This window comes from Aptenodytes patagonicus, chromosome 7 (genome assembly GCF_965638725.1).
Source record: "Aptenodytes patagonicus chromosome 7, bAptPat1.pri.cur, whole genome shotgun sequence".
Classification (NCBI taxonomy): Eukaryota; Metazoa; Chordata; class Aves; order Sphenisciformes; family Spheniscidae; genus Aptenodytes; species Aptenodytes patagonicus.
Window position 1 is genome coordinate 32,444,053 of NC_134955.1, and position 21,689 is coordinate 32,465,741.

General features: G+C 41.2%; 1 protein-coding gene across 8 annotated transcripts in view; it reads left to right on the forward strand.

The window, feature by feature from the left end:
* DPF3 (double PHD fingers 3) overlaps nt 1–21,689 on the forward strand; it is a 166,544-nt gene that overhangs the window by 132,328 nt on the left and 12,527 nt on the right. For 4 of the 8 annotated variants that reach the window (XM_076344743.1, XM_076344746.1, XM_076344745.1 and 1 more), the window contains one exon: nt 2,691–2,819. In XM_076344743.1, coding sequence (XP_076200858.1) covers nt 2,691–2,819 — 129 coding nt within the window. Of the gene's footprint in view, nt 1–2,690; nt 2,820–5,691; nt 7,064–12,800; nt 15,073–21,689 lie in introns of those variants that run through there. The other 4 variants (XR_012995898.1, XR_012995900.1, XR_012995901.1 and 1 more) reach the window with 2 other exon arrangements.

Sequence of the window (21,689 nt, forward strand, 5' to 3'; positions counted from 1 at the left end):
AATTGGAAGAAAAAGAAAGGAAAGGAAAGGAAAGGAAAGGAAAGGAAAGGAAAGGAAAGGAAAGGAAAGGAAAGGAAAGGAAAGGAAAGGAAAGGAAAGGAAAGGAAAGGAAAGGAAAGGAAAGGAAAGGAAAGGAAAGGAAAGGAAGAGGAAAGGAAGAGGAAAGGAAGAGGAAAGGAAAGGAGAGGAAGAGGAAGAGGAAAGGAAAAAGAAAAAGGTGGTGATCAAAACCCATGCTTATTCCCTTGCCAGTAGTCTAGGAGAATCCCTTCAGCTTCATTGCAGTCAGTGAATACCCTCCACCAGTCCCACACACCGCAGACGAATTGATCAGTATATGTGTTTTCACAAGGTCCCCTGTCCCATTTCCAGTTTCACAGTCAGTGGATCTTAGGGTCATAAGCTGCATTGGAAAAATTTAAGTCAGTATATGCAGAGTATTAAATCAGTTACACCATTCTGAGCGGTGGTAGAAGTGGAGCTCTTTCCTAAGTCTGCTGGCCGGCACCTTGAATGCTTGCTTTTATTTGTGGCCTCACCACAAAATTGTTGTATGTTTGTGAGTAAGTCAGTTTATCACTCTACCTCCAAGACTTTCAGCTGTAAAATGCAATGCTGCCTCCTCACCATGAGACTTAATTAGGGCCCAGCAACACTTTCGTTAGAGTCAATGGCAGAAGAGGCTTTTGACCTCACTGAGGGTTAATATTAGGATCTTAGTGTCTGTAAGGCACTTTAAGAAACTTGGATGAAAGGTGAAGTAACATAATAAGGAACAAAAAAAAAAAAATCACTGAACGTTGAGCTTGCTGAGTTTGCATTGCACATGGCCTGTCTGTAGATGCAGCACAATATAAAGAAGTAATTACTTAACTTTTTCAGAATGGGGCTGTAGTGGGAAAAATAAATGCTAGGGAGATCTGCTTTTTATACACAAAATATGTACAAGTAGCAACTTTATGATCATTTTGTTACAGCTCTTAAAATGAGCCAGTGCACTAGGCTTCCACCTGGTTCCTGTTCTTTTTTTGCTTATCTGGCATGCACGTATTAAATGCCTCTCTGCAAACAGGCAAAATGCTAACCTAACACTGGGAGCTTCTCTCTGGTTTTGGGAGAACTGGGGATCTGCTAACCAGGACTATTTCAGAGCAAAGCCCATTGCTTAGTACATACTGTCAGGGACTCAGTGACCATGCAGGAAGATACTGATGTATTTGCAACCTTATGGGTTTTAATTTTTTTCTTCATTTCACCTTACCTGCAATCTTTCAGTTACCGATCTCCAGAAAGCTCAGCTAATCAACAGCTGGAAGTAAATGAATAACTCGATGCACCCAAACCAGAAAAGCAGATTGAACTCGGAGGAGATTTTAATTTTAAGTGTATGTCTTGGACTGCTACCAGAAGCCCTTTAGAATGTCATTGTTCTTTGGGGGAAATTTGGATGTGGACAAAAAGACCATTAATAAAGGCTGTCAAAACATCTGTTAAAAATCTGCAAGTTACAAAATATGCATTAAAAAGATAATTAAATATAGATGGTACAGTTTAAAGGTCTTCATTTTCTAGTTTGTAGAAATCTTCATGGGGTAGGATTAAGCCAGGTATACCACTGGAATTTGTAAGTTAAAGAAGGAGAAACAAAGACGAAGACCAACCATTCCCCCCACTCCCCTCTCCCTTCCCCAGTTCCTAGTTAGAGTGTGCAGGAACAAGAAGTTTTCCCTCTCTGGAGAGCAGAGGAGAAAAATGGCAGTTGTGAGCGAGAAAAGAAGCACATTGCTGTTCTGCTCAACTAATAGGAATGCAGAAGACCTCTGCCCTTCTCTCCTTTCTAGGGGAACTGCCTCCTCCTCTACTTAAGACCCAGTGCGTGTCTGTTCCTTTCCAACTATTCCTAGCTGGAAAATAAGAATGTAATTTCCCTCCTTTTTTCTTGGCTGAAAGAGTTTTTAACTCTGCCGGCTGGGACGTCTGCCCCAGGCTGACTCCTTGCACCTGTGCTGGGTGCTGGAGTAGTGCTGGACCTGCTGCCCTCCCTGCTCCTCCCAGGGGACATGCACTCTGCTGCAGGTAGCTTAACCCTTGAGTGAACCACCCACAAGTGGCTTTGCCTGTGAATATTCATGGGCGTTTGAACCAACTTCTTGACTAAGGACACCCTGCCACTTTGAGATGTAATCCCCCAAAAAGCTACTTGAAATAAAACCAGTTAGGGTACCTATCCTCCCATCTCCTTGCTGTTGGTTTTTGACTTTTAAGGAATGTATTTTTCCTTTCTGAATTTGTATTTTGTGGGCTTACAGTTTTCAGACTGCTGTCTGAAAAACCAGGCTTGCTTCACTGACAGCATAGGTCTGATTCTGCATTAGGGATTGTTTCTATGCCTGTGCGTGTTACGAAGTCCCTGATTCTAGATCCCAGGGATCTTTGGCAGCAGATTCTTGTGAAGGACCAGCCTGGCTGGCCTAAAGGAAATGGTGAAGTTCATTTCAGGTAAAATAGATAAAATACAGGGTGTACTTAAAATGGAGGTGATTTATACGGTTCACTTTTTGTTCTAATTGACAATATTTTGGGAAGACTGTGGCCTGCAAACTCACCAAGCTAACATCGTATCAAGGAGAAGGGGGAAATGTCCAAACTGAATGCTCTTTAAGTAAATCTGATTTCTAACCCGACTGCAGCCCAGAAAGGACCAGATGGGGTCATCATTCCCAATAACTACTGTGACTTCTGCCTCGGAGGCTCCAATATGAACAAAAAAAGTGGCCGGCCTGAGGAACTTGTATCGTGCTCAGACTGTGGGCGCTCTGGTAGGTGACTCCTTCTTGCAACTTTCTTGTACAAAGGCATTTGTGTGATTTGTTTTTTGCTCCTTCTGAAGATTTTGAAGAAAGGCAGTGCATTTGGGAGGGGATAGAGGACGAGGTCTTACCTCTTGTCTGTGTTTGTGGGAAAGGATGACTGGGAAATTTTCTGTCATAAAATCCACTGTTGGATTCACATTTTTAAGCTAATGGCGTCCTACGAAATAATAAAGTTTTAATGTATTTATTGGCTTCTGTGAACGTTGGTACATGTACTAGTTGTTCTTCAAATGGAAGGAGAAAATCCTGTGACAATGTTAAAGAATGGGCTCTGTCTTCAAATGCTGCAATTACAACTATAAATTACTTTCAAGATTTATGAAAGTTGCATGACAAGCATTTCCATTGATTACACATTTCATGCATTTCTTCATCCAAAAAAGATAGAAGGAGGAAATTACAGGGTAGGGATGGGGGTAGCTGTCAAGAATTATCCTCTTACAAGATGACTATCATTAATTTTGTTTAAAGAGGTTTTTATTTCTCCATTTTCTTCCCTTCTCTCTTTTTAAATGTAGGCAATTGTGTCTTTCCCGTTCTGAGTTGTCTTTATTTCTGGACTGTTGTTTTCTTCCTTCCTTTCTTTCTTTTTTTTTCCTTTCTTTCTTTCTTTCTTTCTCTTTTTTTTGGGAATTTTATCCCAGCTGAGCAGTTATTTATAGCTCGCATGGGAGGTGGTGGTGGTGGTGGTAGAGGGAATGGGAAACCTTTAACAACTGCATATTCCAGCTTTGGTCCAAGTTTCCAGTTGTGAGATTTCTGGACAGTGGTGATACTAGTGGTGATAAGACCATCATATGGAAATCTGAAAACCAAAAAAACCTTGAAATTCAGTATTGCTGCTGCTGCTTCTGTACTGTAGTCACTGAAAGATGTCTGTTGCGTGATGGCTGAAATGCGATGTGGAGTGTTCTTGTGCTGAGGGAATGGCCTTTTTATGCTCCCGCTGAAATTCATAGTAAGCCTCTTACCACGTTCAGTGGGAGCAGGACTAGACTCTCACTGGCAAATTGCCTTCTGCAGTTGTTGTGACCTTTGAAGATATTCTGAAGTGATACTGACTGGTCACCAGAGGACCGATGGCAACCCCTTCGGTTTTCTCCAGGGGCGTCCTTATGAATGCTGTGCAGTCAGGGGCATGGACCTTTTAGTGGATATGTGTTTGCTTCTTAATAACTGAAGGGGGAAGCTCATGTGGTCCGTGGTGCCATCTTGGAAGACCATTGCCCTTCCCCTTGATTGTTATAGTTCAATATAACTCATTTCAGCATTGTCCTGATACGGCACAGTGAGATGGATCCATATTTTTTTGCTATTTAAACATTGCTATGGTGATTATATCAGAATGTAACACAAATACATTAATTCCCTTGATTCCTTAGTGTGATAGAACAAGTAGATCAGCATGTAACCTAAATTGTGCAAAATCAGTTCCATTAAATGCTATCCTTGTACAAATTCTGACCCACCTGGGTCGTTCATAGGGGTCTGCAATGGTGTGACTGATGTGTGATGAAAGTGATTAAGGTACAACCACACACTAATCTGTAAACTAAAACAATGAAACCTCTTTGGTGGCTGCTATCTTTCTCTTTCTTGATAATGGAGAACATTTTCATTATACTGAAAGAGAGGTCATGGAAATTATATTGTTTCTTCCCTTCACAAAGTCAGTAAAATCACATCTCTACAAGGTGGTTCATCTGCCAATTATTCTGTTATATCCATTTTCTTTTTGTGAACAGGATTTAATTCTTCGTGTCTCAAGCAATGCAGTGTACTTGTTATATGGCTGATTCCTGTAGCTGGAGCGGGGACCAAACAGTTGGTTACTTAATACCATGCTACTGTTTCTGAATAATAAAATAGCCGTTCCCTAAAATCTCACACTTTCGTTTTCCTGGGGCACAAGAGACATCTTTTTCTCTACCTTTCCCGAAGAGAGAATTTGAAGGCTATACTATTAATCACATAACATGTTTGATTGAGGGAGAAAATAAACCTCAGTTTCGCAGGTTTCAGTATTTGACTTCTCTTTTTAAGAGTCTTCTTTTTGTTGTTCTTGTTGTTGCTGCTACTGATGTCCTGTGTGGAGAATTTCCTGTTCCATATTGAAAGTTGGATTAACTCACACACATTTGAACTTTTCAGTGTTCCCCAAGACAGGCCACTTCTCATCTTAGTTGTTTTAGTTGTTGAACTGTATATATTTGTTTTGGGGTTTTTTATTTTTGAAGGAGATGCCATGAAATTGGAATAAAAGCATTTGTTTAGGTTACTTTCACTTAGTCTTCAAAATGTATTTCATTTTGTCTACAGAGGAGGCTCTTTAGGATCAGGTGAAGGACAGGGATAAAAAATAGTCCTGAGGTTGATGAGCTATCTAGTGGGTTACATTTCTATAGCAGTAAATTTGTGACAGTTGATGCCAGTCTGAAGGACAGTCATTGCGCTTAGAGCTAACAGTGTCTAATTACTTATATGGTCTAAAAATCTTTAAAAATTGATCTAAGTAATCACGAGGAAATATTTTAATGTCTTTTGAAGAGAGGAAAACACGATTAACCCTTTCGCTGCCATAGCTATGGGCACCTGTGTTGTTTGTAGATTTTTTTTCTTTGAAAGAGAAACTGATCCTTTTTTTATTTTTCTTACTGCAGTTCTACTGAGCTATGTTGTTGAGGTGCGCGGGCACATACAAGCACACACCTATGAGCTCAATAGTCTGAATTGTTTAATAATAATGATGATTAAAAAAATTATGATGATGATGCCTGTTGCTTAACCCATGTGCTGATATATTCATCATACATGTCAGCTCATTTGGGAAGAGAAGGCAGGAGGGACGAAGCAGCGCCAGCACGCACTACGGAGGACTTGTTCGGTTCCACGTCAGAAAGCGACACCTCGACCTTTCATGGCTTTGACGAGGATGATGCAGAAGAGCCTCTCTCAAGCCGAGGAGGTGGCTGTGGTGGCAGCTCTCCCTCTGCAGACAAAAAGGGCGGCTGCTAAAATAACTAAAAAGACACACAAACTCTGAGCAATTTGCTGTCCTTTTTACTACTAGGATTATTATTACCTTTTTCTTTTTTTAATTTTAGGTCCTTGGGGTTTTTTTGTTTTGTTTTTGGTTTTGTTTTTGTTTTTCCTGTGGGGTGTACACTGAAAGCACAAATGTTTAAAGCTCTTGACAACTACTTTGAAGAGACAGAAGGTTTTGATTTTCCTGTTATTTTTTTCATTTTAATTTGTTTTCCTCCCACCTCCCCCCCTTCTCTTTCTCTCTGGAAACATAAAAGGTGGATTTAATATTTTTTTTAATAGTGAGCAGAGTTGATTTTCTTGTCTTTTAATATATATATCCGCAAACCATGAAAAATACAGATGGGTTGGAGAGCAGAAAGCAAACCCAAATAGGTTTTTTTAATTATTATTATTTATATATTCTATATATTATTAGAAAATCTACTTTTTAAATAAAAATACAAAAAAAACCACAAAAAAGCAATGGATGTCTACTTGATAATAGAACTGTTTCTAGAGAACCACTGTGGGCGGACTCTATCGGAGGACAAGGAAACCCTTGATGTGATGGCTTCTGCGTTTTGAGATTTTGCACTTACTGTAGCATGTGGAGTTTGGCTCTTCTTGTATACCTGCTACGCTTGTCTTTAACAGCCTGAAAATACAAGCAGCACCACTGAAGACCATGACCTTGGGGAACATGTTTCCGTCCCTCCTTTGGACACCTTTACACTCAATAGATCTCTTCCTCCCTGCACCCCTTCATGTCTTCCTCACTCCGTTCTACTTTTTTTTTTCTTTTCCTTCACCTTTCACTTCATGGACAGCAATTTCCAAGCATAGGGATGGAATATGAATGGCAAGTCATAGACATCAAAGACAAAACAGCTGGAGGAGCAGAATCATGGAAGAAATGATATGGAAAAATACCTCACCTGTACTTTTCTTTCCATTTTAAAAATTAATTCACAGCATTTTTTCCTGTGTCACCCAGTTTTTTCTCTCTGTAGTGTCTTGTGAGACACTTTGTTTGCTTTTCAATAGCTTCTCTTGAAATAAACCAAAGCAATACTCATTAAAGTTCCAAGGGCAATGGAGAAGAGAGTGACTCCCTTCCCAGCGACTTTCGCAGAAAGGAGGAAACATGCAGCAGGATTTGAAAGGTATGTCCGAGCTGAAATGTCTTTCACTCAATTTGAAATCTCTGTGCCCTGGATTTTCAACAGACCCTTGACTGAGCTTTGTTGTAGGAGTAAGTCCCGTGGAATAAATTGTGTTACGAGTATGCGCCACATTCACACCCCTGGTGAAGCTAATGGAAGTTCTGTGGGAGCAGGATCCAGCCTCGTGTACAGTCAGAAGTGATTCAAAAGGAGTCAGTGTGTAGGTTACATTTTGCTGTTCCTAATGCAGGCAAAAATCTCCCTGGAGCGGGGGCAAGATTAGGTTCCAAGGATATATTTTTACTGATGTGTATAATGCCAAACAGGGTGGAATCATGACCTCATTTAAATCAGAGGCAAAATAGACATTTAACTGGGCAGTCCCTAATCCTTAAACTGGAGGTGTGTGTTTTTGATACCAGAATAAAAATCTCAGCCTTGCAATGAAGACTTTGGATATATATTGTTCTAATGCATGAATGAACCCTATCCAAATGGATTCCATTTCTTCTGTTTCTTTTGCTGGGGTAGCACAATACTGCCTGTGAGAGCTCTTTCAACTTCCCCCCCCCCCAAGGAAAAAGAGAAAGGATCCAGTGTCTGATTTTTTTATTGTTCACTTTAACATGGAATAAGCAGTGGGCAGATTCTGCTTTTAGGTACATGGGCGTAAATCCAGATGTCTAGATTACATCAATAATCTGCCTTCAAAATGGTGTTACAAAACGTTACAAAATACCTCTGTGTGTTTATACCATAGGACAGTACATGCCAGAGCCATGCACACCTGCCTTGTTTAAGCTTGCCCATATTGATAATCCTTTTCTGTGCTATTCTGTTCCTGCTGGTGTATTATAATCGATCCAGTGTCAAATCAATGATATTTTGACTTAATGCTGTCAATGAGACGCGTACTTTAACTGATAAAAACATTCAGTCCTTCCACAACCAGTCCTTTTTTCTCTGAAAGAGCACAAGATAGATTTATAATATTTTGCCACTTTTCCGTATTTATTGAAAGCTCAAACCTCAGATGGTTTCCAAGGGTGAGGCACAGAGATGTAGGTGCCTGCTTTTCAAAAATCCCTGAAAGAGTTAGGATAGTTTGTGTATCTGTATCATTTTTTATATATATATATGTGTGTGTGTGTGTGTGTAGGTAAACATGTATCAGAAATGTATGTACACAGACACATACACACATACAGGTAATGCAGACATTAAAATAAAGAGCAACAGAAGTCAAGATAGAAGACACTTCCCAACCAAGAATGGGTGGAACCAGCCCTTGTGTGAGGCACTGAGATCTCACTTGTTCCATACTGACCTTACTGTAAGCAAAGAGCAATATCAGTAAAGTCCAGTGAATTTTGTCTAAATTTATGCTAATGTAGCTGAGAGCAGAACCTGGTGCAGAAGTAGAGTTGTTCCCAGTTCGCAAAGAAATACCGCAAATGTGAAATGTCATAGAATTTAAAAAATGAAGTTCAAATTGATTTATTTTGCTACTACTGCCCTTCAAGCCCTGCACTTACATTTGTGGTATTAATATTATATTCTCTTCCTTTCAAAACAAATTTTTTTTCTTTCTCTTGCTACTCTTTGACTTGCCCACGTGAACAACAGGGAAAATAGAAAGGGAGCAAGTACCTAGAAATGTGCCGAGTCCACAGTAAACAGACAACATGATTTCTTGCATCCATCTTGCATCTATTTCTTGTATCCATGTAGCAGTCATGACAGATGGATTAGAAGGTTAAGAGTTTTAAATTTACCCAGTGTTCCTCAAAATACAATCAGAGTATGCTTTGACAGGGAAAGGCTCACAGGAGTAATGGAGACCTGAATTATCAAGGACTTGAAGAGAGTTCAGTTTTCATTTGTCTACCTTTTACTGCCTGAGAGCTGTAGGCTTGACACACTTGGAACCAGCCAGCTGCAGCTGGCCACTGGTGTGGGGATGGCAGCGCAGAGCTCAGCATTTAGTAAGCGCTGTATGTACCCAGCTTCTTGCATGCTGTTGCAGCCCATCCCGAGCTCTGTGCTGCTGTGCTGACTATAGTCCTTGCAGCTCCTGAGCTAGCTAGCTGAAACCTACTCAGGTACGTCTTTCTGAAGAACTCCAGTCACTGCATCAACTGCAGAACAGGCATACTCTAAATATAATTTTTTCCAAGTGGAGTCTGTCCTTACATTGTCTTTTGTGAACCATGCCTAACACATTCTGGGCTCTTCTGGAATACAAACAATAATCAGATGCCCATAATTCATTAAGTCTTGATTTATTTTCACAAATGCAGTTACTATAACAATGCATACAGTCTTAATCCTTTCGCAACCTAACCACCCATCTTTGTGACAACCGGGTAGCCCAGTACCCTCAGAAAGAAGCCACAACAGCTCACAGAATACATAAAAATTGCCAGCTGACATTTATTACAGATAGCATAGAAAAATATCCATCACACTTATTTATACCATTAATGTGTATATGGACAGTCACTGGTTCAAACTAGTCCTGAGCAAGGAAGGAAGGTAAAATAAATTCATCATTATGGAGAGCAGAATAGTCCTTGGATTCCTTAAGATGTCTTATTAGGCTGAGATAACCAACATGAGTTTAGTCCAGCAGGCTGAGCAGCGTGGTACTGACCGTAGGAAGGCATCAGTCATAGGGAGGAAATTAAGATGTAGGGGTGGAAGCTAAAAGAGTACTTGTTTAAGCTAGGTTGTAAAGTAGTGTTAACAGTGAATATTGAATGAAGTGTTGATATGGAAATGAAATATTCTCAGGGCAGGTACTGCTGGAGTGAAGGCTGGGAACAGGGAAAGAAGGTTGGTAGCTCATAAGTTAAAGATGAAAGCAAAGCAAAGGGGCTTCTACATGAGACCTTCTCAGATGGACAAGGGGAAGACGACAATGTTAGTGAGGCAGAAAATATATAGGAGGAGATTTCGTAAGTGCAATGAAAAAAAAAAAGAGGAGCCTGACACTAGCATAGCCAGGTCAGAAATAAGGGAACTGCACAGTGTCAACTGTATCTTCAAAGACACGTAAGTCCCAAACCAAACTAGGAAGGCATAAAGAGAGTTTTCAATGTGAATTCCGGGTTGTACCTAAAAAATACAGTCATCTTCAAAATCAGAAAGGAGTGTGATGCTCTGTATTCCCCAGTGATTTCAGCAGTTCAATGAGACCTGCTGTTCTGAGCTTCACAAGAAGATCTTTGAAGGTGCAGTCCTTCAACTAATCACAAGCCTGGCTCTTCCAGTCCTCCTCCAAAGACGTCCTTCTTATTAGAGGAAGGTTAGCACAAGGCTGTCCAAAGATTCTCCTGAAACATACATTCCCACAAAAGCCATGTACCAAAATAAGACAGCTCTGGTGTGAAATGTGAATAAAGGGATGTTTCATTTCAGGTCCTAAATTCAGAGTTTGCTGTGTTTAATCATGTGAGCTGTCTCCTCAGGCACCTTTCTACTGCTCCATACTAAAGGATCTTAGAAAAGACACATAATTTCCTGAGCCATCCTCTGCAAACTCTGATTCACAGATGGGAGCAGGAGAAATAAGGAAGTGACGTGCTGCTTGAGCAGCTGATTAGTGGGTAGAAAGGCTACGTAGAGTGTGCACTGATCCTTAGCATGTTCCCTTTTGTGGCTTTTAATTAGTTGACATTTTAGCAGCGACAGACCTCAGCTCTTGCATGAAAACAGTTTAAAATTTCAAGTGTGATAATATATATTGAGAAAATTTTAAGAAAATATGGATTCTGGCATAACATTTAAAAAATAAAAGGAGACCATGAGGCATGTGGCAGAACAGGGATGGAACTGAAATCTGTTTTGCTTCACTTCGCATCTCTTCCCTCCACTTGGGCGCCCCCCAGTTTTGTGGGTTGGATATTTATTTCTTGTACATGTAATGGTGCTTGGAATAGCATTGTATATATGTGGTAAGGTCATAAATGATGAGCCTAGGCTGCTGAAACAAGGTCCAGAGAGAACTTTGCCACTGGGTTCAGAAGGATTAGCGCTGGGCTTTCTTAGCTATTGCTTTGATTGAATGAAACCTCACTGTTAATATGCTTGCTAGTATGGTGTAGACAAGTCCGAGATGGCCATTTGTTTCAGCAGAATGTGTTATTAGAATCCCCTCCCCGCATTGTTTTCCCTTTGAGCTTTTACATTAGTTATTCATTTTGAGTTCCAGTTTGCCATTTTACAGACCTCAGCTTAGGCTCTTGATTGAAGACAGAAACTCAGTTTGCTGCCTGCTGATGCACGGAGCAAATGAGAACTGCACCCAGAGAGTCGCTGAGTCCGGACTGTGCCGGGTCACCACTGCGTTCTCTCCTGCCTGCTTGGCCTTTCTTTGGCCAATTCTTGCAATGATATTTTGAGATGGGCCCTAAAATTATAATTCAAATAGCGCCAAACTATGAGCTTTCAAAGGCTGGCTCCTCATACAATTTGCTCCTTCCCCATGGCAAGCAGTTTTACTGAATCAATTCCTCAAGCAAACATTGTATTGACCCCACTGGGAGTCGTCTTATTATAAAAACTGCAAAATCTGCCCAGTGTGTTTTGTGCTGCAACATATGTAGATGTTTCCAATAAACACTCATTTCTTATTCTCCATTATTTTTTCTTATTTATATAAAATTTGTAGCTATAAGTATATGTAAAGTATGAGGCACATGCATGTGTTCATGCCGGCATGGGGTTGTTTTGACAAACCCTCACAGTGCAGAAATGTAGCCAGGCTGAATTTTTGCTGACTGAGCCATTACAATAAACCCTACCAACCTTTGTTCTCTTCGCCAGATATCTACCAGGGTTGAAAAAAACCCAACTTGTATAAATACCACAGAATACTGAAATTGGGTCAGAACTATTTTCATGTCCCTGTCTGTATTTCCATGAGTGTTAAGTTGCCAATTTCAGAGAAGACAAGTTGTAATAACATTTAGAAAAAAACCCCAGCTGCTGCAATTTCAAGTTCTGATACCCCTGTTAAGGGGATGCTGCCAGTTCGTATCTTTGAGTTATTCTTTTGGTCACTAGCATCTCCTAAGATTTTGGACCTTCGTGTCATCCAGAACTGATATGAGAGGTGTGGGGAAGACATGGGGAGAGGCACTTGCATTTTGTGGAAATAAAGAGATGATTTTATTGGCTATCTAATACTGCTCAGGAGCTTAGCCGTCCATTAGCAACTTAGTCCATTCACGGATTAAACGCAATGCAAAATGCAGTCTTTCACTTATTTCCAGAAGTTATCACATTGCTGCCACCCTATGTGTATCGTTCAGACTTCTAAAGATGTCTTTTGTGCAGCGCTGCATACACTTGTGGCTCTGTAAAAATAATTAGTAATATAGCAATGTAATCAGAGCAGGATTTCATAAGCAAAGGTCTTAATCTTTAGTAAAGAGACAGCTATCTAAGCTGAATGATGAAGGTTATTTAATGATGTTAACAGTAAGAAAGATTGACAGCGTTTGGTGTCTTTCTTTTGGATATGCTCCTTCGTATCCTATTTGTTTGCTTTGTATTTACTTATGGCCCCCACGGTCAGTTGAAACTGAGTCTGTCGAGCTACATTTTCAAAGAACTAGAATACACACAGTGTTGGAAGGTTGGTTTGTGCTGCTTCTGTTTTTTTCTGAACGCTTGCTTTTGTTGTCTGTTTGACTTTGTTTAGTTTTACGTTGTATTGCCTTTCCCTCTGCAGTCAGCCCTGCCCTCATGGACTCCAGCATCCTTCAAGCAAGACATTTCAGAAGAAGGCTGAGAGAAGCCAGGATGCTTTGACGCTTCTCCTCTCCTTGCCCTGACCCTTCCGTACCCGTGTTTCATCTGGCACAGGAGCCTGGACTGTGGGAAGTCAGCTGCCGATTGTTGTGAGAAGTTCTGGGGATGCCCTAAGCTGGTGCAATACAAAGAAGTTTTTTAAAGTCTTGATTTTCACTTTCTTTTAAGCGTGTGTATAAACCCAGGTCAAACTGGAATTGATCTACAGTAAAACTGACTGAAAAACAAACAAACTGAAAAAAGACTTAACTATTTTATTTATTTCGATATTTAAGAGAGAAAAGAAGTGCTGAAGTTGCACAGTATTTTTGTTTGAAATACATTTTACTTCAAATTTTAAATGCAATTTTGTGAAGACATGAAATTTTAAAAAGCACTTAATGTAAAATAAAGACTGAATATTTACTCTAAGGAAAAAACTTTTTTTAAATAATGAAAATAAAGATCAACTCTGCTCTCTCTCTTACTTTAAAGAAGCCATTCATACATGTGCTGGGTATCTTTGTTTTTTGCAAATTGGATGTGGTAAGTGAAGATTGCTCTGGTTTACTTTCTCCTTAATAATATTATTCTGTTAGATGCTTAAAACTTACTTTGCTGTACCGCGTTAGGCACAAATCTGAACAAAACCTGTTGAAATAGCAAAGACCAGGCTCAGTGGCTGGATTTTTTTGTTACCAGATTTTGTGTCCAATTCAAAGGACTGTCTTCTCCCAGCAGGATTGATGTGTCTCTTCTGCACAGTAAAAGAGGTCTGCTCTTGAGCAACTCTGTGAAATACTTCTGCTGAAAGAGGGGTTTAAAAAAGGAAAACAACTCCATTCATTTTAGTATAATTTTTTGCTTTGGTAATTCCACAGCTGATTGTGAGTTGGTTGTAAGGGAAGTATCTAAATGTTCAAGTGCTCTTGGCATGGAGCTTCCTGTTGGAGTCAAGGATGATGCCATGCATAGAAAACTTGTGTACTTCAGCCCTTTCTTAAGTGGTAGTGGACTTTGAAAAGCGTACAGGTGCACCCGAACGTCAGCAGTAAGCAAGAGGGGTTACTCAGCGGGAGAAGAATGTGAGTTCCCACAGCAACAATCCTAAATTGTCCTGTGAGGGACGTTCACATCCTGAATTCTAAGTTGTTAGTCATCTTCTCAGTGAAATAAGGTGTTCTGCTCCGTACAAGCACTGGAGGATTTTGTCGGCTGCCAAGTCTGTTCACGGTGGATAGTGCAGGACTGTTCGCTGTCATGTGTGATGCAGTCTAGTAAGGATGCAGGATAGCCTTATGTCCTAGGAGAAGGGTATTGGACTTGGCTCTGAGATTAGCTTCTCTGTAACAGGGGTGCCAGATGTACCTATTGGTATAGACCCAGGGTATAGATAGAAAAAGTGGGTTTGTTAATGTGGCTTATGTTGGCTTTTGGAGTGAAAAAAGCTATGTCTACAAAAAATGCATCCTGACTAGGTGAAGCTGCCAGAGAGCCTGATCCTGCATTGTGTTTCATGCACGCCTAAAACTCAAGCTCACCTCATTGAGAGGTTTCCATGTGTCAGTAGCAGCAGATTTTGTCCTCTTCTCCCTTCCCCTTCTCCCGCTCCTTCCCAAATTAACACATAGGGCAAAAAATAACCATGTTAAGATGTCTGGTAGACCTGGGTCCTGATCCCACTAAGTTAAATGACAAAATTTATGTCCTAATCGGGCTCTTTAGCAGGATGGTTTTGTTTTGTTCGTTTTGTTGGTTTCTAAACTTGCAGTGGTGAACTGCCTCTAAAGAAAAAAAGAAATCAAATTTTATTTCATCAAAATATAACAAGACGCACAACTGTAATGAAGATTTGCAAACTGTAGGGTCTGTGTTCAGTTTGTGTAAAATTCCTTCCAAATAAAAGTTCTGCTACCAACGTCCCTACTGTATATTCCTCTGTAAATATTACTTTATCAAACCAATTCTACAAGGTCTTTTTTAGTGCAAATAATCTTCTTTGAAAAAGACATTGTTGAATAACATACTTGTACATATACTTTTCTAAGCTCTCCATTGTTTATAATACTCTCTTTGAAGCTTAAAATAAAACTTCCTCCTCTATTGATTTTGTTTCCCTTTTCCATTTTGTAAATTATGACTTTTGTCCCTGGATTTGGTTTTGTATTTCTTAATGTAGCATAATGTTAACCAAGAATTCTCTTCCTTTTTCTCTTTTACTTTCTCTTCTCCATTCATTGGACTACAGAAACTGGTCCTGTTGCTTGCTATAGTGAAGGTAGGCAGGAAATAAAATACTGCTTTTGTGTAGGACTCGTTTTAGGAGTGTTTCCTATCATTTGGTGATAATAGAGGGTCTTCCTAAATGTGTTTGTATTTTAATAACATTCTCCCTGAGATTAATAGAGTTGCATTAAGTTAATTTAGATTCAGAGGTGGAGTCTAAGTTATCTGAGAGCTTTTTGTATAGATTTTAGTGACGTTGCCTTTTGGAGTCCTGACCCTACCTATCCCATTTCTAACCCAGTCACTGGAGTAACTGGAAACTGTGATTCCCTTTGCTGCATTTCACAGTGCAGGCATGAGCCCTGCCTTTCCCTTTACACACATTAGATTAGTGGTATGGTTGTACAGGATGGAAAGAGAAAGAGGAAATACTGTTTCAGATCAGATGCCATCTTTTTAGGAAACTCTGTGTGTCCTCTTCCCTCATAGGGCTGCTGTCATTTTTATGAAGCTCCGTTGACTTTCCTCTGCCTTCCCATCAATTTCTCTGCTACCAGTAGAGGCTATAGATGGCTCTGTTCACTTTGGCAGCTGCTTGCAAAAATAGCAGCTGAGGTGTAGTTTTTAAGAGATCTTCTGATGTGGGTACAGATCCTTTAGAGTAGTGAACTGCCCCCCCCAGCAGATTAAATGGCAAATAAGTCCTAAAGAACATGTCAGAAATGAATCCATCCAGGCAATATAGGAATTGTACAGAATTGTACAGATGGGCTCCTGCCTGCCTTATTTTTAACAGTTGTGTGTGACAGAGTGTGTGTTTTTGCAGCAGAGAATCAACTATTCTTGGTCTTCTTTTATAGCTTTTTCCTATAAGGTTTAATTTTTCACATGTGTAATCTTGATTTCCATTAGTGTTTTGTTTCTTCACTCTTTCTTCAAGTGAATATGACTCGAAAACTTCACTGCTTGCCTTGAAACCTTATCTTTACCTGTGCAAGGCCTTTGGCCAATTCATTGGAGGAAGGAGGAAACCAAAAGGCAGTTTCAGCTACCTTTGCTGCCCTCAGTCACTGTGGCTTTTGGGAACCTGTTTGGGATCTGACAGAGCAGCTCATGGACTCCTTACTGGGTTGTCCTCAGCTGTTCTGTGGCTAAAAAGGTCTTTCCTTCCTTTTCACCTGTTGGGCACTGGGACCAGAGGCAGCTGAAAAGGTGGGGTAAGGTGCTAACCATATTTCTGAGCTGTGCTGAGAAGGTAGCCATGATGCTCTCCTTGGAGCGCATACTGGGTGATAGGATTGCTGGTTTTAAAGCCCCTCCTAGCAACTTCTAATTTCCTTTCTGCGATTTGCTCCCAGATATTCTTACAATAATCTGAGTTGCAGGCCTGCAAAACTACTTTTCCATAGGGATTTCACAGGGAGCAAGCAATCTTCTTTTCCTGCCCCAAAGCAGAGAGAGGAAGGAGGGTATGTGATGACAGATCCTGAGCCCCCGGCCATTGCTGCTTTTGTTGTTCTTCTCCTAGCTCCTCTTGAGCTTTCTGCTGTGCTGCGTAGGACAGAGAGACCCAGACAGAGGTTGGACGGGGAGCAAAGCTGAATGCTGACAAATCAAAAAAAGGAAAGTTGAAGAAAGGAAGGAAGGAAACTGCTTGTGGCATCAGTGCACTTTCCTTGTTCAACAGGTCATCTCCCATTCTAACTCAGTTGTCATTTTCATTGTCCTCAGTGTGATGGATGCAGAGAGCAGAACTAGACATTTCTGCTAAGGTAACCAGGAGTGAAAGTGTACGTTGATATTGGCCTTTATGGATGTCTGTCCACACACTGTTTAGATGAATGGGATCCTTCCCACCACAGCAGAGCTATTGTTACAGGCTGTCAGACTCCAGAGAACAACTCTGCATAAGTCTTATTACTTAGAACGTTTTTGTGCCTTTTTTTGTTTTGTTTTATTTTTTTAAGCCACAGGCCCAGAAATAGAAATGTTCTAAAGGAAAGTTTTAATTTTGCAGAAATTATCTGAACAGAAAAAAATACCACTGTTCCCTAAGCCCCAGAGCAGATTTACGTTGTCATGCTGGCTAGGAAGGTATCTTATTTTCCTGTCTGGAGAAGGGTTCTTGCTGGTGAGAGTCAGACGTGGCAGGAGGAGGGAGTAAAAATGTCTGCCAGCATTGCGGCAGCTAATGGGTGCCCCCAAAGCCAGGTTTTCCTGGGCTGAGACTGAGCTGAAGGCTGGCAAAGCTGTGGGCTGAAATCCCGAGTTCTCTGGGTGGGCTGAAAAAGGCATCGGCTTCTTTGCTTTGACCCGAACTAGAATGTTGCACTGGTTTAAGATTCATTCCAAACTTTTGCCTGGAATCAGGAAGAAAAAATCTGGTTAAATTTGCATCGTGGAGCTGTGAGCCTTATTTGTAATCAGATCCATCAGCTTACAGATGATAAAAAAACCCATAACCCTTGCTCTCTAAACCCAAGCTTTGAATGCTCATTAGCAATGACATAAACTTCTCTGTACCCCGTCCCATCCCTAGCGTTGAAGACGGCTGAGTAGGACCTCAGCTACATAAAGCATACGTAGCAGAGCACATAAGCAGTGACTACTCCCCTTAGTTTTGGCTGGGCTTGTCCAAATTGTGGCTTGATGTGTTTAAGATCTCCTTAATTCCAAGATTGTCCCTTGGAAATTATTATAAAATTGTACTTCCTTTGCTGCACCAAAGCTGGATATTTGCCACAGTTTAGTCCTATCTTTGATTTTAATGACTTAAGATGAGAACCGTCCATCTGTGGCATCTTAATTTCACTGGTATATTTTTTAAGACTTGACTGCATTTTCTGCTGTTTCAACAAATGCTCTTGCTGTGTGTGTTAGAAACTTTTACTGTATCATCTGTTATTTGATGAAGTTTTGTCCTTGCAGCCTGTAATTCTTCCATGGTGTGTGCACCATGATGGGAGAAGGATGGCATTTACCTTTAAAAAAGCACAGATTTCTGGGGCACAGTGTTGTGGCTAATATTGCCATCCAGGATATAATTAGAAACAGTTTTGTTTAATGTTGTCTAAGATAGCTGTGGTAGCTCTGAACGGCCTACAAACCAACTATGGCACTGCTATGGAAAAGGTGATACACTTTGAACATTGAAGTTGGGCGGTGGGCTGAAGCTCTTGGAACTACTGCTGCCTGCCTGAGAGAGGCAGCTGCTCTGGGGAGCTTGCAGAGGGGTACTCCTCCTTTGGGATCCCAGCTGATGGATGGTACCTCTTGAGCAGGAACAGACGTAGCCTCCCTTCAGTGTCTTACGCTGAGTGTTTTTTTTCGGGGTGGAGTTTCATTTCTCGGTGGTGTTCATCTTCCATAACCAATTCTCAGTAAGACCTTCTAGTTTATCTTTAGGTCTGCACAGGTGTTAAGAGTAATTTTTTGCTTGGACTGAAGCCCCTTCTCATTATGCTTCTTAAGTCTTTGCTGTTAGTGTCCTGGTGTTGGTGGCTTCATTGTGGACTGCAGGAAGAGAATGAACATGACCAAATTTTTCAGATATAGCCTTCTTTTTGAAACAGATTAGAGATTTTAAATAATGCTGGAGAGAGTTTTGTCAAGTGTTGCTGAAGACTTAGCTTACTAATTTGGATTTCTTTCATTAGCCAACAGCCATTAACTTCTTCATATGATTTCAGGAGTCAGTATTGAGGCCAGCTCTCTAAGGTCAGATGAAGTCATCGGGTGGGAAATAGCTGAAAGCTGTGCTGTCACTAAAGGGGTACTTTTATTTTAGTGTCAGATAGCCAGTGAGACATAGCTTTCAAGTTCATGTAGTACTTTGTATGGTGGAGTTTACATGGGGTGGTTTTAAGCCTGTGTTTGAGAAATTAATTTTCCCCTGTTGGTACAAATCATAGTTGCTTCACATCAGTGCTCTGCTGGGCATGGCTTAAATGTGTTAAACAGCACTAAAGTCTTCCCAGCCCTTTCCTCAAGCTCAACGACTTGTTTTATGGTGCAGTGGATTCTGCAGCTGGATCTTGGCTCAGAAGTTTCATCCATTGCTGGGATATCTGGGCTTGGGCTTCTTAAAGAACAGGTCCCAGATCTTCTCAGGTCTTTCCACACTGACCGTGTCTCTGAATGTGTCCATCAGCCTGGAGGCTTAGGAGAGTTTTTAACTATCCACAAATGCTTTCTGGGTTGAATTCAGATAGCTGTGGTACTCTTCAGACATCCAGATGGTCCAGAGCCGTGTATTCCTTCACCTGGAGAGGAGGACCTTCCCTGGGTCAGGGAGCTTCATTTCCCTTGCAAGGCCAGGTCAGCCTCTTCATTCATTAGCTCTCCAAGACCCCTTCGTGACTTCCATTAAAGGTGGGATTTTACAAGTACTTAGCAATCTGAAAGAAAAAAATGGAGAAGAATTTCCTAAGGACATCTGCACCCATTAGATTCCTCTGTGACTCTTTACGTATTTACAGGTCTGGCATTATGTGAAGAAGAACTAGTCCCCCTTAGGCTCAGTGCAGCTATCATTGAGAATTGCCAAACATCTCTTGGACGATGGGATGAAAAGATTTTGGTTTGATTCAAAATGAAACGCGTTCTCTTTTTCTCAATGAAACGATCCTTTCCCTTTCTTTCCCGCTGCCAAGTGCGCGCAGGCTTGAATGAAACATTTCATTTGTGAGTATTTTTCCCTCTCTTAAAAACAATTCCATCGAGCTCGTTTTTGAAGCAAGGTACTGCTCCAAAATGAAAGTCCAACTTCTTGTTTGTGAAACACCGGCACAAAACGTCCCACCCTTTCTGAAAAATTAGTTTCTCTCTCTGCCGCCTCTTAACCCTTTCTCTCCTCCTGCTTGCTTTTGACTGAAACTACTTCATTCAAATTCACTCCTTCACTCAGATGTTTAGATCCCCCTGAAATTGCATTTTTTAGAGAGTAAACTGAGACATTTCACTCCCCCCTACCAAGCACATACTGATGCTCTGCAGGGTGCAGTTGTACCTCTTACTTCCCCCAGATATTGATGTTGCTGGGACTTTGATGGGGAAGTGAAAACTGGTTGCCATATTGATGAAATCTTGATTGGCACTTAGAAATTCCCAACCAAACGGGGTTTAACTAACGGAGAAGGGAAAAAATCAGGAGACAGTGGGATTTTTCCAGCTTCTGGCACTGCATTACAAACAATGGAGAGTGTGTGGAGAGAACACTGCCCATTCGGCAGCTGAAAGTGTTTCTTTAAATCAACGAGGGACTGAAGTAACTTGCTTCAAATTGTTTTTGTTTGTGCTTAGTTGAGTGAGGCAGTTCTACTTATGTCTGAATATTCAATCACATCAGCAACAGTGTAAATTATGCTTGTGTGGGAAAGTCAGACCTCTTGCATTTACAGCATGTTCGCATCAGTTATCAACCATTTACCCATCATGTGCTGAATTTCTTTACCTGGATGATACGTGGTTACCTCATGTAACCTTGCTGTTGTAACAGCAACGAGGTCACTGCCTATGCAATGGCATGGTGTCTTCTGCATAGTTAAGTTTATTTAATATTAAAATGATGACATTTAAATAGTTTCTCTGGAGTTTGCCATTTGATTTGAAATTTCTGGAACTGTGCTACCAGAGAATTAGTCTAGAGTTGTTCCTTAATCTTTCTAGAAAGAAAGTTTGTCCAGAGATTAGTAATAGTCTCTCCTTTTTCCCTTTCCTGTCCCCTAATTCATCAGCGTAAACCCAGCCTACCCCATTTTCAATCGACAGTTACTTTTATGGGATGGCTGTTTCCTGGCCCGTGGGTGAAATCACCTCTGACGTTCTCCCCGCAGCCCTTGGTGCTTGAGGAGGACTGCAGCAGTGCAGAGGGCTTGTCTTGATGCTCTTAGAACTGACTGGGTGAACATGGCCTGTTTTTAGTGAAGAGGTGCCCACGTCACGAAGCATTGCCTCCGTCACGCTCTCCCGCGTAATCCCAGCGGAGATGCCACGGTCAGAGTGCCCCAGGGAAACAACGTGTCCCATCCACGGCTGCTGCCAGCTCGGGTTAGACACACTTTGTCGCGTCAGCAAGAAAACGCTGGAGCTGGTCTTTGCGAGCACTACCTTGATAACATGGGTACGCTGGGCAGCGCTGGGTGTCCTTGCAGACGTGCTGCCGTCTGTCTGGCTGTGTTAGCGGGGCAGTTTAACACCAGGAATATTGGGGAAGGACCAGGTATTTGGACAGCAGACGTGAGTTCAAGCAGGTAGCAGAGTCCTTGTTCAGGTTAAAGGGAGGGGAGGAGGAGCAGAGCTGGTATCTTGTTTTATGGGGGGTTTTAACAAAGGTAATGCTCTCGCGGAAGGCTATTCAGGCTGCCGTTTCCCTAACATTTTAAATACTACCCCACTCCTCTCATTATAGCTGGGGATTTTGGCTCTCCCAGGGGGGAGGAGATGTTCTAAATGGGCTGCCAGGGAGGTGGATTTAATGCACTAGGAAGAACTGGCTTCACCAAGTTAAAAAGCAAAACAAAACCCAATCCTCCATTCCTATTTTTAGTGTTTATGACCAAGTATTTTTGCTTGGTTGCTCATTTTGAAAGGGTTTAGTGAGCCT